This window comes from Lissotriton vulgaris (genome assembly GCF_964263255.1).
Source record: "Lissotriton vulgaris chromosome 9 unlocalized genomic scaffold, aLisVul1.2 SUPER_9_unloc_1, whole genome shotgun sequence".
Classification (NCBI taxonomy): domain Eukaryota; kingdom Metazoa; phylum Chordata; class Amphibia; order Caudata; family Salamandridae; genus Lissotriton; species Lissotriton vulgaris.
The window spans coordinates 784,774-804,135 of record NW_028240616.1 but is presented as its reverse complement, the minus strand read 5'-3'; the positions used below and the strand labels follow the sequence as shown (position 1 = coordinate 804,135).

The 19,362-nt window shown below is 51.6% G+C and overlaps 1 protein-coding gene across 1 annotated transcript; it reads right to left on the bottom strand.

Moving 5' to 3' along the window:
- Positions 1–4,199: 4,199 nt before the first annotated feature.
- Positions 4,200–5,072, bottom strand: LOC147672949 (uncharacterized). The gene has a single exon (XM_086947890.1). It carries the CDS (start codon positions 5,070–5,072, stop codon positions 4,200–4,202), a length of 873 nt encoding a protein of 290 aa, XP_086804016.1.
- Positions 5,073–19,362: the final 14,290 nt, after the last annotated feature.

Genomic DNA, 19,362 nt, shown 5'->3' with positions numbered 1-19,362 from the left:
TGCTAGTTTTGCTTGTTATAAGCATGCTGATTTAAAGCGCTCTGATACCTGCGGGTAAAGTTTGCGCTATATAAAAGTGAAAACTAATAAATAAATAAACAAGGTAATAGCCAGAAAATTACAAATAGTGAGTGTATGGGTACTGGGGTTGTGGGGTGTTGATCTCCTAAAAATGTTGATCTCCTAAAAAAAAAATTAAATATGGCAAAAAGGTGCATTTTAAAGCAATTTTGTGAATTTTTAGGGAAATGATTCCCAGGCGGTCCTGTGGGGCAAACATGATAAAAAAAAATTAAAAACTCAGTACTGTTAGTGTGCCGAGGTGGACATATCCCAGGATTGTTGAAGTTCCTTCATATTTCTTTCAATTTTTTTTATTTGGATCCCAGAATATTCATAATAAAAATAGTGTATTGCGGCCTAAATATCCTTTGCGAAAATATCTCTCAATTGGTTGTCGACTTTGTACTATTAACTCAAATAGAGTAATCTTTTTGTAAACAATATTTAGGACACAAAACTCTGGTACTTAACCGTTTTCGTATTTCTTTCTCCTCCTTACTCTTACTTTGTTTTATGTTTACGTTGCTCCCTCTGTGTGGTTACCTCCTTTTCCCTCCTTTCAGAATGGTTTATCCAAGACACTATCACTGTCAATCCCCCCTTCCGCACGCCCTCCCCCCACCCCCTCGCTCTGTCTTTGTATTCCTGTAAACTGTGTCTGAAGGGGGTCCAGATGCTCTATTTGCAGCTTGCAAAGTGCTTAGAGGCGGCCCGAAGCACCTCACACTGTTACTGCGGCCGTGAGGGCTCACTATGTCACTGTGCATCGCGGCATACAGATTGTGAGCATGGAGAACGCGCGAGCCAGCCAATGAGGAAAGATGCCTCCAAACATAACAATGTTGCCAAGCAATGAAACCTATATACCACAAGGGAATCACACACATCCATGCACATGAAGCTCGCCGCGGATCCATAACCGGACCAAGCCGCCTCTATCCCAGACTAGAGGGTGAATGCATCGACCTGCTACAACCCACCTCGCTGGACACAGTCCAGTGTGACGCGCCTCTAAATAATGTGAAACACAACCAATCACAAGAACAGCAGGCCACTGTCATAGGTCAAGTGAGGTCCCCGGGGAGACGTCACCCAGATTCCATAAGCACTGAAGGCCCGTAAAGCGTATTGGTCGAAGTAGGGGGATCTGAGGGGCACGGCATACCCATACTTTTTTATTTTTAGAAAGACAGTTCCCCTAATTTTTGGGAAAAGACAAACATCCGTGGAGAGTTGATTCCCACACTTGAAATGCTTCAGCTGAAGTGTAGCAGGGAGTCTCCTGTGTTGAGGAACCGAGGGAGGCCCAGACAGCTGCACAAGCCTTCTTGCCACGCGCCTGCCTGCTTCCCTGAACCAGTGCCAGACGGAGACAGTACAGACCTGGCTGCCTTCTGCTGTAGGGGTGGGCGGGGTCATCATGTGCCTGCGGCCTGTGCAAGAGGGGGGCAGAGGAAGATTCCGACGCACGCCTTGTGATTGGGTCAAGCTCGCGACCCAATCCGAAGGCGCGCGTCGGAATCCGCCTCTGCCATAGACAATGCTGCGCGCGTGGCCAGCTCTTTTCTCCACTCGTTGTTGGCTGAACCGACAGATGCTGCTTACTCACAGGGCTCTGATGGGGGTGCCCCCTCCTATTTAACGGACAGAACTGAGTTACCACTACACTGCAAGAACGCTTCCTTCAAGCGATAAGACGCTCTTGACGGTTCTCCCTACCAGACAGGGCGTAGAGCTTTCTCCTTTCTCACCACTACGGCCTGGAACCAACTTCCGTGCCATCTGCGCTACTGTTCAGACTTTGCCAAGTTTAAAAAAAAACCTTGAGATTTGTTTGTTGTAGCTGTTATGCTGCTGTGCTGGCGCAGTGCCGAGATGCACCTTCGTTGCGCTATATCAGTGAAATAACACTACTCCCATTGCTGGCCTCTTGGGCATCGGTACCACACGCTGACGGTGCAGTCTCACCGTGCCAGCACGGGTTGTGGGCACGTGTTAAAATGTTTACCCGTGCGCCAGATTAGAAGGAAACATAGTCCCCTCATGGCAACAGGACCCCCCGCCCCACACATGGATAACCTACAAACATAAATAATACACAGGACACAGTGTTTTGGTTGGAAAGAAAATGCTGCAGGATTTTATTACATACAACATATGTAATAGATGGGTTATCTTATGGGTAATCCAAGGGCAGGCCGCATTCTCGCCACCTGCCCGCCTGATGAGCCGGGCAGCACAGTGTATGGCCACCTGTGTGCTGCCCCATATTTTAATTAAGTAGACTCACGCCCCGAGGGGCGGAGCGCAACTAGGCAACCCCCGGTTGTACAGGCCCACAACCGCCCGAAGGACTACTGAGGTGCCGACACGTGTACCCGGACCTCCCATGAAGTCCAGGTGTTAGGCTCTGGCACCCCTATGTGCCTGCTGAGGTACACCGCTGCACCTCTCAGCTTCCGGATCACCCTGTAACACCGCTGCAACGAAAAATTGACAATATTATAAAGTTCACACCAACCCCCCCACAGTTGGCGCACGGGTAAGAGGTAGGGAGGGGAAGTGCGTCCAAGTCGGTATTCTGCACGTGGCGGCGAGGAGCGGCAAAGAGGCCTGAATCTGGCGAGGGGGACTTAAGTACCCCTCGCCCGGCCTGCCGCCCCCCGAAGCACGTCACTGGGCCCGCCCCGTTCCCTGCTGGACCCCTCCTGCCCGAGGGAGGAGGGAGTACCTGCATGCAAGGGGGCGGGGGGGACCCCCCGGCGACTAAGGTGCCGCCATCTTGATGGCCACCGGGTGGCCTCGGGCAGCTGCATAGTCCCCTCATGGCAACAGGACCCCCCGCCCCACACATGGATAACCTACAAACATAAATAATACACAGGATACAGTGTTTTGGTTGGAAAGAAAATGCTGCAGGATTTTATTACATACAACATATGTAATAGATGGGTTATCTTATGGGTAATCCAAGGGCAGGCCGCATTCTCGCCACCTGCCCGCCTGATGAGCCGGGCAGCACAGTGTATGGCCACCTGTGTGCTGCCCCATATTTTAATTAAGTAGACTCACGCCCCGAGGGGCGGAGCGCAACTAGGCAACCCCCGGTTGTACAGGCCCACAACCGCCCGAAGGACTACTGAGGTGCCGACACGTGTACCCGGACCTCCCATGAAGTCCAGGTGTTAGGCTCTGGCACCCCTATGTGCCTGCTGAGGTACACCGCTGCACCTCTCAGCTTCCGGATCACCCTGTAACACCGCCACAGCCCGACCGGTGGCTACCGCCGCCGCCCGGGCCCCCCATCCCCTATGCTCCTTCCTACCTGCAGCCTCTCTCCTGCAAAGCCTCGTACAAATCTAGGAGGAACAGGTCCAAGACCACTGGATTGAGATGCACGCCATCTAATTCAAGGTAACCTCTTATCTTATCGTGAATCATCTCATGGCGGATGAAACCAATGCCTCTCTGCGAAGTGAACTTGCGCATATCACGGTTCACCCTTCTCCTAGACCTCTCTATGGCTTCGCCTGACCGTGCGCCCCGCCAGACTCTGCGTGGGAGCAATTCGGACCACCAGACCTCACAGCTCCCCATCATTCTGCAAATTTCCACCAGGTCCGCCTTCATTTTACTCAGCAACGCGGACCTTCCCATGTTGGTAATATCGTTGCCCCCCAGGTGAATGACCAAGTGATGCAGCGGAGCGCCCCCTGTAGCCAGGGAATGTCTGAGTCTGGACAAGAGGCCACTCCAGCGCATGCCCGGGAATCCTAACCATACACACTCTGTGTTGGAGAAACCCCGCATCCAGTTCCTGGCGGCAGCCCAACGACCTAACTTGGAGACAGTTGAATGGCCCAGAACCCAAACTCTCGAACCTGTCAACACAAAAGACACCAATCAGTTTTGCTCGTTTATTGCACACTTAACACAGCAAAAGATACCGTACATGAAAGCCACATGCTTATTGTTCCAATAAATTGTAAGGCCCTTGTGCAACACAGCCAAGAGAAAGATACACCAACAAGTCATGCATATTGTTCCAATAACTATAAAGTGTTTGTGCTACACAACACGAGAAAAGGTACACACCAAAACATGCATATTGACCCAATAACTGTAAGGCCCTTGTGCTACGGGCGGACATAGCGCTTGTAACAAAGTGACTCCCAGCGCCCCACCCTTCTAATGCCTTCTGGCGGCATACCAGCCTGAAAAGCAGAGGTGGCCGCCCCAATACGAAAGGAGTGGCTAGAGAATCGCTTTCCCTCGCCAGTCCGGCCCGCTCGGGCTAGGCAGGCCAGCATTATTCTATCCATCTGGTACCTGGTGAGGGGTGAAAGGTCCTCATGCACAAGTAGGTAGCCCGGCCCAGGTTGCCGCAGGGCGAGGTAGCTTCGGACTGCCGCCACGGGGCACCCGGTTTGCTCCTTAATGGCAGTCAGTACAATGCGAACCCCTTTCCCGGTTTGGTCTGTCTTGGACTTCCTGACCGTGACCGTCATGTCCGAGTCCAAGGCCACATCCCCCAGGCACAGGGCATCGCCGGAAGCATCGGTCTTAGAGCGTGCCACCAGCTCGCTGCTCCTCAAGGCCCCGAAAAAGGCGAGGCAGAACGCTGCCGTGAACAGGGTGGCCTCAAAGTGCGAGCGGGCTACTGAATGTACCACCCGCAGCATGTCCTGCAGGGTGCCGAAGTCGATGGGCGCTCTGTTGTCCGGAGCCCTGGGCTCATCACGAGACCAGCCCTTCAGTGCTGCCCTGATGGCAAAAGCCTGGGTGGGATCCGCGAACCCTCGTAATTTAGCGTCATGGCCAATGGCCGCCAGATGTCCGCAGACCCAGGAGTGGGACTTTCCCATCTTTCTGGCCCAGACAATGAAAGCTCTAACTCTGTCCTCCAGGGGGAGCTCCCCCAAGCCCAATTCATCCACTATCCTGTGGAACGTGGCAAGGTGAATTCCATAGCGTTTCCTGGTGCTTGGTGCCAGGGCCCTCTCCCCCATGGCTCTCAGTTCCTGCTCCACTCCAAGATACGCCATAGCTCCGGTGGAAAAGGGGTCATCTCCTCTCTCGCCTGTGGGCAGGCCGCCCGGAAACGCTCCCACTGAAAACGAGAAAGTGCATCTGCTGCAATGTTAATGACCCCAGGGATGTGCCGCGCCCTAAATTCCAGGTTGCAACGCAGGCTACTTCTCACTAGGTCTCTCAATAGGCAGAGGACCAGCGGACAGCTGGCCTTCTGCCCGTTAATCGCCTGAACCACCGCTAGGTTATCCGACCAGAAAAGGACCTTCCGATCTGACAAGGGGCCGGGCCAGAGATGGAGGGCAATGATGATGGGAAAAAGCTCTAAAACAGTTATGTTAGCCGTGATGCCTCGCTTGCGCCATGCGTTAGGCCACTTCTGCGCACACCACTGCTCGCCCAGAATAGCTCCAAAGCCCTCCCTCCCCGAGGCGTCGGTGAACATGCTGAGTTCTGGACTGTCCGCCCAGGGTGCCCTCCAAATGACAGTGCCATTGAAGTTATCCAAGAACTCCACCCATACTTCCAAATCCTGCTTCATTCCCGCTGAAAGTTTCACAAAGTGATGGCGTTGGACTATGTTCGCCGTTGCCCTGGCTAGACGTCTTGCAAAGACCCGCCCGGCCGGGGTGACCCTGGCTGCGAAGTTGAGTTTGCCGAGCAGGCTCTGTATGACCCCCAACTGTGCCTTGTTCCTCCCGAGCAGATCCCGAATGTCCCGTTGCAGTTCCTGCACCTTGCAAGCAGGGAGTCTAGACACCCCGTTGACCGTGTCTAGCTCGATGCCCAGGAAGGTGAGAACCTGTGCTGGGCCCTCGGTCTTGCCCGGCGCCAGAGGCACCCCTAGGTGGTCCGCCAGATCCAAGAAACACGACAACCCGTCACTGCATTCCCCAGTCCCGTCCCTCCCAATGAACAAGAAGTCGTCGAGGTAATGCGTCACCGCCTCGACCCCATACTTAACTGAGAGAGACCACTGCAGGAAGGTGCTGAAAGCCTCGAAGAAAGCGCACGAGACAGAGCAACCCATAGGCATGCATTTGTCGAAGAAGTACTGCCCTCCCCATTTGAAACGCAAGAGGTGGTGGCTCTCCGGGTGTACTGGCAGGAGCCTGAATGCTGCCTCGATGTCAGCTTTTGCTAACCAGGCCCCCCTCCCAACTCTCCTGACCTGATCGATGGCGGTGTCCAGCGAGCTGTAATGGACGGAGCATGCCTCCTCAGCCAGCCAGGAGTTAACTGAGTCCCCTTCTGGGAAGGACAGGTGGTGAATCAACCTGAAAGCCCCCTGCTCTTTCTTCGGGACAACCCCCAAAGGAGATACCACGAAATCGGGGAGAGGGGGGGAAGGGAACGGGCCCGCCACCCTCCCCAGGAGCAGTTCCTTCCGGATCTTCTCAGTTACCACCGCAGGGAGGTCCCTGGCTGATTTCAAGTTGTCCGCCTCCCTGCTGACCCTTGGACCTAGGTAAGGGATCCTAAAACCTTCGAGAAAACCCTCGGCTAGCATTGCCCTGTCCTTAGCAATGGGGTAGGATCTCAGTAGCGCTAGCAGGTTGGGGATGACAATTGGAGAGGGGCCCTTGTGTTGGAGCTGCCCCACAGGGTGGATCAGATGCTCCCGAGGGGGGGCTTGGATGCAGGGTAATGGGGGATGAGGGGGTTGCACCGGGGCATCGGAGGGGCTGCTACTTCTCCTGTTTCTGGTTGCCCCCCGCTGAACCTTGTTTCTCGCAGGAGGTTGCTGCGTGAGAGCCGCTGCATTTGCTGCATGTGTGCGAGAATCTGCACGCTTTCCCCCATGTGCAGTTCCCTGCATTGAACAGTCTGCATGTGCCCACAAATGCTCGTTTCCCCCCCCTATTGTGGGCCCCGCTGCCTCGCCCCCCTCGAAAAGACTGTCTGAATTGACCCTTTTTCCCCCGTTGCTGCCCCCTTGCTACCTCCGTTTTCTTGTCGCTGGTGCTAGTTTTGGCCAGACTCTCAGCCTTCCCCTTGCCCATGTGCTGCATCCACAATCTGACCTCTATCTGATCCCATTCCAATTCGGGACACATGGACATCTTCTTTCTAAATTCATAATCATATCTGTACCAGCCTGTAACCCCATTTTCCGCTTCCTCAGTGATAATGCTCTCATACTGAAACAGCCCCTGCGCCTGTTCTGGGAAGCGCTCTGTTATTACTGCCGCTAAGATTCCAAAAGCCTGCCTCCAATTTTTGAGTGATTTCTCGGGCCATGCCTGGTATCGTGCCTTTTTATCATCTTCCTTTGCCCCCACTTTCCTGATGTCAACCCCCTCCACCCCTATCATCAGAAGGGAGAAGATGTCTATGAACTCCCTGCGCCAGATGGCCTCCCTACCCGCCTGTGGCACCAGCCAGGCTAGGGAGCATTTGCCTGAGAGCAGAGGAGCCATGGTCATCGTGGAGGACGCGGGGGCGCATGGCGATGAAAGCGAAGTAGTGGGTGGCGCAAGGGGGGGCACGGCGGAGGAGGTGGACGATGCCGTGGCCGAAAGGACTGGAGAAGGTATCAAAGGCCCCTCGGTCGCCGCGTGGGTGGGGGATAGCACCTGCGCGCTGGCGGTCGCTGAGCCACTGCTGTTGACGCTTCCCTGTGAAAGTTGCCCACCCCACGCGTGCGCGAAAGACATCTCAGATGTCACAGTTGGGGCAGGGGAGGCAGCAGAAACTTCGACTGGCGGCTGTGCCGCCGCCTCCCTGCCTGCTCTCATTTCGCTCATGAAGTCCTGCAGAGAGCTGGTGAGCTTACCCAACTCATCCCGTGTGGCAAAATTCAAAGAAGGGGCCACCACTTCCCGGGGTGGCGTCGCCTGGACCACCTGCACGGGGGAAGAGGCTGCCGGCACGTGTACGATCACATTCCTAGCCACCTCAGCTGCGCGGCTTTTGGCCGGGATCGGTTCTGCTGGAAATTCCTTGCAAGTGGGCTTCTTATGTCTCTTGGACCTCTTGAGTCCAGTGTCATTATCCTCAGTGATTTCCTGTAGTACCGCCGGGGTTGCCACAACCACCCCGGAGTCATCTTGGCTGTTGACACCCAGAGCTTCACTAGCCCACGCCACCCCCTTGACCTTTATTATGTCCAAGAGTGCCTTCAATTGTGCATCGTGTGCGGCTCCTGAAGGGGTTTCCCCAACCTGGCTCGTCTGTGAAAAAAGCGGAGGGGATCCCTGGCTGTCCATTCCACTGGCTCCCGTTGACCCTGAAAAAGAAAGTGCCCGGTGAGCTACACTACCACTGCTGACATCATGGTCAAGCCGCCCCCCCGTCATCCTGTCCTCCTGAGCCACCCAGTGCCCAAGCTACATACCTTCCGAATGACGACTAGGATGCTGCACGGGTGCGACTGCGCGCTTGTCCGCTGCCAGACGCCGCCTGAAAATCCCTGTGTGTGCCCCGCTTACGTCTCCCCCCTGGCACCTGCAAACAAAGGAAACTATGAGCGACCATCCAGTGCACTTTTACCTTTACCTGCCGGATAGGGCTGATGCCCCTCACTCTATGGGCAGGGAACATCAATGTCCACTTCTCATGCACCCTAACAAGCCCCTGCCGGATGGAGCTGGCGCCCCTCACTCTATGGGCAGGGGAACACATTTCTTTGACTCCAAGCACCATTACAATATCCTGCCGGATGGAGCTGATGCCCCTCACTCTATGGGCAGGAGACACAATTATTCCATTCAACGCACCTTTACACGACCCTGCCGGATGGAGCTAGTGCCCCTCACTCTATGGGCAGGGAACACCATTGTCCCACTCCATGCAACCTAACAAGCCCCTGCCAGCGGGGGCGGGTGAAAACACCTTATTGAACTCGATGCCCTCTTACCACACCCTGCCGTATGGCGCTAGTGCCCCTCAAACCGTTGGTGAGGGGCCCCCGAAACACAGGGGGGGGGGGGTTGGTGCGGTGACCACGCTCAGGGTTATTGCGTTGCGGCGCAGCGCGATATAATTGCTTTCCGTTGCGGGGTGCTGCGGACGTAGGCGTCGCCGTCTGTGGCTGTCCTCCTACGCCTGCCTGCTTGCGCTGTCCTGTCCATTACACCCCTATGCCTAGCTCGACTTAAACTCGGAATTGTCTGAGTCACTCTCCCAAGGCTAATTGCGGTTACAGCAAGGAGAGAGTGAACTGACGCATCCTCGTCCACGCTGAAGGGTATTACTTTGATGAACACTCTGCTTCCCCTAAAAACCACTCGCTCTAACCTACGCCAGTGCCTGAGAGAACGCGAACCCGCAGACCTACTGGTAACTTGGGGGGAAGCACATGCGCTGCACAGTAAGCTAGCTTAAAGGTACCCTGCAAGTGGGCAGTTTGCAACTGCGCCCACTACCATAGCGACAGTGCTTGCACTACCTCCTAATGGAAACCGTTATCCGGGGGGCGGGCGGGGGGGCTGCGGGGGGGATGAAGTCTCGGTAAGCCTACGTGCCCCTCTCTTACCCCCACCCCCGACCACGGAGCCTCCGAGTGAAGGCGCATAGGGTTGTTGACTGCTTATTCTTTGTATGAGAAAACATTTGCACTGTGAATATGGACAGGTTACTAATATTCTAACGAGCGGCGATCATAGTTTGTAACAACAAAATGCCAATATTCTTTGCCCACGTTAGTTGTAATCACTCCCATGGACCATAAAGTGCTGCGAGATAGCAACCTTCCACTTGTATGATTATAATTATGCAGAACAGTCCTACAGGGAAGTGTTGCAAGGTCTAAGCATTGTTGGCCCTGATCGCGGTGAGTGCCCTAGAAGACCGCTCGAACTGACCAGCACCCGTAGCAAACATTTAACTGGGTGCGGTCCGAGCAATAATCGGGATAACGCTCGTCATACCACGACACCTTTTAGTAAACATTGCTGAGGGCTGTGATAGGGCATGTAAATCTGCCTAAGCTAAGGTAGCCGATTACACGCATGGCTTTAAGGCGCATAGGGTTGTTGACCCCACGATTACCCGCACAGCGGGCCGCGGCCTTGCCAAGGGCTTACCGTCTGCAAAGGCGGGAGACTAGCACCGGCACTCAAACCTGTGCAACACCGCCGGAGGACAGCAGCCCGGGCGGAGCCCTTCTGCTTGCAGGCTGTTCCAAAGCCCGCGACGGGGCCGCTACCCTCGGCCCCGTGTCCCAATGCCCTCCGAAATGGAGGGACCTGACACAGTAATAGTTGCTCCCCTAATCCGTTCTTTACCATACCCTGAGCGCACCCGGGGAATGAGTGGGGACTGTGAACTCACGCGCCCCATTCTGTATCCGGCCGGAATTAGGGGCAAGAACAGGCAGCTCTGGCATGGCGGAACCCGTCGATGGAAAACAGCGACGGTGCCGGACCGTGACAGTAAAGGGGATCGCTAAGGCACGGGCAAGTTTCCTTCCCCCCCTCCCCCCCCCCAGCTCCCTCCCTCCGGTTGCCGCTAAGCACCAGCGGCATCGAATGCCTGTTAATGGAAGGAGGAAGGGGGGGGGGGCTTCGAACTCCCCAGATGCGCCTTGAATGCCCATTACTCTGGTGGAGGCGGGGGCATGCCTCACGGACAGGCCTGGATCAGCTCATCCCAGCACACGCGCTTCCCAACACAGCGTGTGCTGCGGCCACCGCGACCTCGCGGGCATCCTCGGCATCCCTCCACGCTGAATGCCCATTACTCTGGTGGAGGCGGGGGCATGACTCACGGACAGGCCTGGATCAGCTCACCCCAGCACACGCGCTTCCCAACACAGCGTGTGCTGCGGCCACCGCGACCTCGCGGGCATCCTCGGCATCCCTCCACGCTGAATGCCCATTACTCTGGTGGAGGCGGGGGCATGACTCACGGACAGGCCTGGATCAGCTCACCCCAGCACACGCGCTTCCCAACACAGCGTGTGCTGCGGCCACCGCGACATCGCGGGCATCCTCGGCATCCCTCCACGCTTGGAGGACCACTAAGCCGGCGACACCCCCCTGCAGATAACGGAGATCGCCTGTGGGGGGGGGATGGGCATAGCAGCTAATGCGCGTGCATACCAGGGCGAGTCGACGGCGAGGGAGGCAGGGGGAAAACGCCCGTTGATTCCCCCATGCATGGGCCTTGGAGGGAGGGAATACGGGGTGGTGGTGGAGAGCGGGTGAGGGGGTCCTCCACCTCGCCCTCCACGTGGTGGGAGGCCTACCGGGAGGCGCGGGCCAAGCCACGTGGGAGAGAGCTTGCGGGCGACCCACTAACGGGCTTCCCCAATCCCTAAACCCACCGCATCGTGCTTTCGCCCGCCCCGGTCGCTGCGCCGCCACGGGACCCACCGTAACCCCCGACCACAACCCCCCATTCTAACCCCCAGAGCTGTGCTCAGTAGGTGGCACCCCCCACTCCTCAGCAGCCCGCTACCTAAGCAGGCCGCCTGACCCCGTTCGACCTCCGCTAGGAGGGAGTGGGCGGAGGAGGGGTACCGGCCAGCTAGGCCTGACTCACCGTCACACACGACGGTCTTTGCTCTCGAAGTGCGTCCAAGTCGGTATTCTGCACGTGGCGGCGAGGAGCGGCAAAGAGGCCTGAATCTGGCGAGGGGGACTTAAGTACCCCTCGCCCGGCCTGCCGCCCCCCGAAGCACGTCACTGGGCCCGCCCCGTTCCCTGCTGGACCCCTCCTGCCCGAGGGAGGAGGGAGTACCTGCATGCAAGGGGGTGGGGGGGAGCCCCCCGGCGACTAAGGTGCCGCCCTCTTGATGGCCACCGGGTGGCCTCGGGCAGCTGCATTGCACCCCCTCTGGCCCTGTGTGCTAAGTGTCTTAATATAGTGCCCTCGACCCCGGTGCATTATGGGAGTGGGAAGGGGAGCGCACCCTGCCCCCAGTCCTCCATGATGTCACCTGAAGCTCGCCTGGCAGGGGTCGGGGGGGGCGCTCACACGGTGAAGCTGTGACGTCATTCCAAAACATTCCTCAGTGTCACCCGCACCGGCGGGTCCCAGGAATCTGGGCACTCCTGCTGTTCGAGGAGGGGGGCATACTTCAGAGGGTGGCTCAAGGAATACCCTGGTGCACAGCTCACCTTTGTGTGGCACTGCCTAACTTTTTATCTTGTGTGACAGTCTGATGCACACACCCTAGCGAATTACAGATGTGATTCAGGGTTTCTGCAGCTGTTGCTCGATGCCTCAGGTGTGTGTCGCTTGAAGGCGGGGACTTCCTGTCAGCAGGGTGACCCGGCTCCGCGCTGGAAGCGGCTGATTAACTCTTTATTTTATTCCTGCAAGTTTAGATTACTCTTAGACCTGCATTTGTATATTGTTTTTATGACATAATTTATATCTTCACCTTTCCTGATCCGCCCAAAAGGATGCCTAGATGGGGCATCCGCTAGGAAGCCTTAATATTTTTGGTTGGCGCTATAAAAAGCCGATTCATACAATATAGCAGTGGCAGCCCCAGCACAGGGGAGAGCACTGGATTCCGCTGTATTGCTGTAAATATGGCGCTTCCCAGTGGTTTTAAAATGAAGCAGCTGGCAGCAGCAAAATGGCTTGCGCCATTTCCTTGTGAATGAGGCCAAATGTCTGTTGTGAAAATGGTGAACTGACAGGGAGGGCCCGACTACCCGAGTGGTCAAAGAAGATATGAAGGGGAAACAGGGAAGAGTTGAAGCAGACAGAAAGCAGAGACAACTTTAACAACAATACCATATAAAAAATATAATGGAAGATATAACTATTATAATTCTTTATGGTACTAAAACACAACCTAATGAATCCCCAATACAATTCACAGCCAATTTTACTTATTTGTTAATGCAGTTTCAACATGAAAGATAGTTATTGGACACAAACTATGTTACTTCTTAAAATAGTTTATTTCATTAAAACACATCATTTGAATTAAGTTATATTTAGGGTAATTAAGTTCATATTAATTCAAATAAATATAAATTAAAGCAGTAACCAAGGAATCTCCAACAAACTCTGCAACCCAATGCCTCAAATTCAATTCACGATTGTAAATTACTCAAAATTATAAAAGAATAAAATGTCCACACGAAAAATATTGAATTATTAAGACATCTGTAACAAAACATGACAAATAAAAAAAAATTCATTATTCATATTTAAATATAAATTATATTTAAATATTAATAATTAATATAATACATGATTTAAACTCTTTGTTACATTACTTATATCATTATCATTAGTAATCATTTAGACCTTCACACATTACATATTCTTTTACAGTACTGCCTTACAGCAGCGATTGTGCATTTTCAGTACATGAGCATACTTACAGGGTTATATTATTTGCCCCTCTTTAGTACGTTAACTGTCCTCCAGTGAAGGCTCCACTGTGGGTATGGTACATATGCCAACTCTGAAAGTATTCAATTTTCCCCATAATTGTTCCCATTTTTTGGGGCAACCTCTATGTATGTGTACCGCCCTTTCGGCCACCATAGCCATATCCATTTAATTGCGCCAGTCAGGGCCGTTTCTAGGTGTTTTGCTGCCCTAGGCGAGATTTGAAAAATGCCGCCCCCTCCCTTTTACTACCATCACTCTCCCCCTGTCATCCCCGCTGGTTAATTTAATTTAAGTTAATTTATTCTTCAGCCCACCTTGTAGGACCTGGCGAGAGGGTGAAGATCCTGGCTGAAGTGCAATGCATTGAACCTCGGGGGACTGGAAAACATAATGATCTACTATAGTGTGGTGAGTCATACGTCATTGTGTATAGACTGTTACACAGTGTGATGTTTAAGCCCCGGCCTAGGCCAGTAAAAACCAATAATATTTCCAACCTGGCTGGCCGGGGCTTTCTGAGAAAGGAGTGTTTGGGGTCTCAGTTTAGTGGTGGGATTGCCAACTATCACCATCCCTCCCAGAGCTGGTGACCGTCTCCATAAAGAGGATGCACATTGGATGACGATGGAAGCTAGCCTGCCCAGGAACAATGTTGGCTTACACAGTGGGGACCGTGTGTATCAATTGGGGGCTGTTACCCCTAGGAACTGTGCTCTGTCTGCCCGCGCAGCAGCTGATCTACTGCTCCCACGTGCAGCAAGGTAACAATAAAGAAAAGGGTACGAAAGGCATTTCTTGCATGTTGAGTGGCCCTTGTAAACTAGTTTGAGGTTCTGCTTCACAATCAGCTTTGACAGTTTTATTTGGTGGATTCGAGTGATTTATTGTGCTTTGCATCAGACTTACCTCCCTCACCCCCTCCACCCCTTCCCCTACCCTCCCCCCCCCCCCCCCCCCCCCACACACACACAAGCAATTCTGATGCATATTTATGGACGTCTATTTGCTAAAATGTCTGGGTGAATGACGGCGACGTCGCACCCCCATTTGAAACCACCGGTGACGTCACAGGGCGGACCCATTTGCCTCATAACAGCTTCCCTTTTACTGCTCAGTCCTACGATATACGCAAGAAGAGGTTAAACGCTAAGGGTAAACATGTCTCACAAAGTGCTCCTTTTCTAGATCCCCGTGGCCCAGAAAAGGTCAAGACTGGGGTCGCAGCAGCTGGCTACATCCAAGTGCCCTTTATCTGTTGCTATTGGCTGTGCGAAGACTCGTGCAAGGCTATTGATTGATTGGCAAAGAACGCTCTTGAGGCAGTATTAATCACAAACAACTCCTACTCTGAATAACATCCGGACGTGCGCATGAATTTTAGTTAATACTATAAAATTCAGAAGAAACAGGTACTCTTAATGAAGGTCTATATAATATATCAAATCTGTGCATCAAGATACCGAAAAATACAGAAAATAGAAGTACTTGAAATATTAAAGTAATCAGCGTACATGAAACTCTGAAAGTACAAATAGTTCTCTATCGTTATCTAAATGAAGAATTCTTGATTATAGGAACTGCCACTGGGTACCCGTCTACTCTCAGTCTCCAGTGTTGTCCACTGCGTAGGAAACAAGGAGAGGAAGAGGTGCATGCAGTCCCCAGTGATGTAGGCTGCGCACCAGCCAACACAAGTAGAACTGTGATCTCCTGACCTGTACTCTGGGTGTCCGGTGTGTCGTTGCCTTGAGGGATGAGCGGTGACGTGGCCACGAGATGAGCACAGAGGTCTGACGAGAGCGGGCGCGCACTGCTCCCACCTGTGGCGCCCAACGGGACGACGTCACAACACGTCACATTGAATATTAGAAGACGCAAATGCGCTTTTGAGATCGAAGACAGTTCACTCAAGGGCCATTAGGCAAGACTTGGCGGCCGTTCACTCATGAGGATTTCAAAACTCACGGTTTTTGCCGCCCTTCCACTTTTTCCGCCCTAGGCAGCCGCCTAGTCTTGCCTAATGGTTGCATGTGAAGTATATGGACACCATCGAAAGAGGACAGAGGTGAAAAATATGAATCACACATGAGCGGGTCCTCGTGGAAATAAATGAGGGTAAAGGAGCATCACAGTTGTATCCGGTGTCAAGGGATGCAGAGCAGGCAGAGGACCAGCACAGGGTCACCAGAACCAAAAGGGATGTCATCAGGCCTGCACCTCTGTGCCATTTTATCCAGGAAAACGTTCTCCCACTTCAGCTTTTCCTCAGCACCATGTTTGGTTTAATGCCTCTGGAGTAAACAGGACGGTGATTTGTTGGTGATGCTTACCCAGGACTACTTCATCTTGTGATGAAGAATGACATTAACCCACTGTTTACATTATTTCCCCAGTGCCGGTAACAATTAACACTCTTGTTAGCTTCTTACTTCCCTGACGGTAGAGCTCCGTTAATGGTTTTTCTAAGATAAATGTTCTTGGCTCAAGTGTTGGTCTCCAAGAACAGGAGTTTCTGAGGAACTTCCGTTTTAGAAAAGGAAGAAAAAGCTGAATCAAGTCAAGTCAATATAAACTTTATTTCGGCAATTACTGCCATAAAAGCACAATTTCAATAGTGACATCACAGAGTAAAATAGCCTACTCAATTTAAAAGCGGTGGGGATTGGGAACAAAGTAGTACTACATTTATCATGAGGATCTTAAAGTGCAATAGGCAGAAAAACAAATGGTAGTTTAGGGCAACAGATCATATCTTGTGGGGGAAAACATTATGTGGGCATTCCATTTAAAAATATAAATAAGTAAGCTAAGAGACATGATTAAAAAACAAGCATCAGTTAATAACATTTAAGACCTGGGAGAACAGTATTAAATAGGCAGCATCATTACGTTTCACAACCTTAACTTTTCACTAAACATCTGTGCTTACACCACATTGCAAAGAGAAACTTTGTTATAGCAGCAACAAAAACTGGGTGCGTATCATACTTAAATAGCCTAAGAACCTCACTAAAGTTTCTGATTCCTAAATTCCAGCAGAGTTGGAGGACCCACTTTGATCTTGCTGCCTTATATGCAGGGCAAAAGAAGATCACATGGACCTCTGTTTCTTCGGTCTCATTGCACCCGGGACATAATAGTTTGTTAGCTTCAGACCAATTATTAGAAGATGCATATAGCGGGAGCGACCCGTGTCGAAGTTGGAGAAACAATTTCTTTGCTAGAAATGGTTGAATGAGGTCCAAGGCCGGCTCCATTTTATAGAGTGACTTAACATCCAGAAACCTCGTAGTTAAACTTGATGTCTGTGTCACCCTATAAGTAGACATAAGATGGTATTCTTTGATAGCAGACTTTAGAGACTGTTTGGAGGTGGCAGGACATGATTCCTCAGGTGAAGACCATAAATCACTCCTTCCAATTTGACGGAAGGTATTCCGAATTTAGGATAACCAAGGGATTTTCCCAATCCCCAGAGTGAGGATAACTGATTTTAATTCCTCTCTATAGTTGGCCAGCTCAGGAGTACTCCAAAGCCGTCGCCAATAAAGTAATGGGCGAGAGGCAATCACTTCGGCAATGGGGAGGATACCTAGGTCCATCCGTAAGGGGATTAAAGGGGTACTATTAGGAAGACCCAAGAGTTGCTTTAAAAAGTTGTTCTCAGTTGCGGTCAGGGTTTTAATCTGGGCATGGCCCCATAATTCCGCACCATACAAAGAGGCACCCCTTGCTTGAACTTTATACATTTCTACAAAAAGCTTAATACAAAGAGACAAAGAGAGAGACTTTGATGGCAGAGAAGTACCAACTGGCTGAAGTAATGTGACCTTTTTACTGTGCCAACTCCATACCTGGCACAGTCTTCATCCTTTCTGTATCTTTGCACTTCTGTAGGATAAGGTGTCCAGTTAGATCACTGGTGCTATTCGCTCATGGCCGTTTCTACCTGTATGCACTGCTGTCACGATTGTAAGCACGAATAGCACAGGGTGTGTTGTTATGTTATGTTAATTGCCATTTGTATAGCGCCAAAATCACCAATGGCCTCTAAGCGCTTGTGAGGAAAATAAATCAATACCAGGGCCCTGGGCTACACATCCCAATGCTCGGCCAATCTGTGCGTGACAGATCAACCAAGGTGGTCTAGTGACTGAGAAACCTCTTTAGATGTTATGATGCTCTGGAGACAGGATATGGAGACATTGTTTAGCATCAGCCAGGAGTCATCAGAAGCAGAGAGGGCGCACAGCTGCTCTCCCGGTGGTGTATGTCACAATTTCTTATCAGTAATGCCTGCATCCTCCCAGCCCAGAGACCACTCCACTACAACTGACATTCACAATGAACAAAGAGAGCCTTTATGTGGGAACACCTCCCTCAGCCTCCAGAAACTGCCCAGTCATAAAAAACACAACTAAATGCTGAGCAGCGATGTATGGAATTGGTCCCTTGCTTTTACATCTATGTGTCACAGGGATAACAATAAAAACTCTAGTTATTCAATCCTTAACATCACACATTCTATTACTTTATATTCCTTCGCATTCTTACTCCATTCTCCAGTATTTGAAATAGAAAAATAAAAAGCACCACAAATAACTAGTATATTTCTCAAAAATTGCTGAATATCTCGGATTTTTTTTGCTAGCTGCAGACTTACATACAACTTATTTTCTGAACAATGCCTCCGGGAAAACCTAACTCTTTCTTGCAAGCTGTGGCCAAAACTTCTATCAAATGCTTTTGAGACCCCCCTTGTGTAAACCAGCTGGTGGTTGTTCTGATGTGTGTGAGATCACAGCCGGAAACCATTCCGCTTACAAACTTTTTCAACCATAATGAATGGCGGGGTATTCACGTGACATCAACAAAAGAGGCATTGACGCCATACAGCGAAAACTGAGCCCACCCAACATCCGTACAGGCTCCAACATGGATGGAGGAGCAGAGGTCACAGAGAGATGAGCCCAGTGGTAATTCGGGTGCTCAAAGAGGTCCGAGAGAATGAGCCCCAAATTGAGTCAGGCAGGGCGGGATCAAGCAAGCAATATCATGGCACACTTGATGTTATCAACGATATTTTAAAAAGCCCCCTCACTGAAGTCTTGGCAGAGCACTATCCAGCAGGAATGCTGCTGGGAGGTTGCATATAATATGCTCTCGCATTTGAAATAATCCTGGTATTCAGGTCAGACCAGGAGAAAACTAGAAAAAAATGTTACCATTCGAAAATGCAATTGGACAAGCATCTTTTCTGACTCGAACAGGGGTTTAACTGGACCTATGGGGAAGGGGCTTCCCCATAGGTCGCATGCGTTGGAAACAGCCATTTTCTTCAATGAGCAAAAGCTCATTGAAGAAAATGGCTGTTTCCAACGCATGCGAATACATCGCATGCCATTACAGCGCAGTCGTTACAACAACCGCTTTGTTAGAACGCATACCATTACATCGCAAGTCATTACAATGACTTGCTGTAGGGGGCGCGCTGGACTTAGGAATAGTATTATTTACTATTCCTACTCCAGTTTACGCAACACCAGGAAAAGTGTTGGATTTTAAATTCAATACCAGTGCGCCCTCTACGGCGAGGTAGTTCTCGATTGGTTTTCCTCCTTTCTACACAACCGCTCGCAAATAATAAAAATGAAGAACTTCACCTCCGAATCCCAGCAAGTCAACAGGGGTGTCCCCCAAGGATCAGTACTTTCTCCTCAGCTCTTCAACATCTATATGGAACCGCTCACCAAACTACTCAGGAATGCCAATATCCACTTCCACCTCTACGCGGATGACACACAGATCTACCTGGAAACCTCTTCAATTAACGACATCCACCGAGTAAATGCCGTCTTAAATGATGTTCAAGATTGGCTGACAAAGAATCACCTGAAACTCAATCCCGACAAGACCGAAACTCTTCTCATCTCAAACAAAGAAGACAACCCTCAAATCATCGAG

Bases quoted from the DNA above. Each gene is read 5' to 3' on its own strand.
- LOC147672949 (XM_086947890.1), bottom strand. From the start codon at position 5,072: ATGGGGGAGAGGGCCCTGGCACCAAGCACCAGGAAACGCTATGGAATT.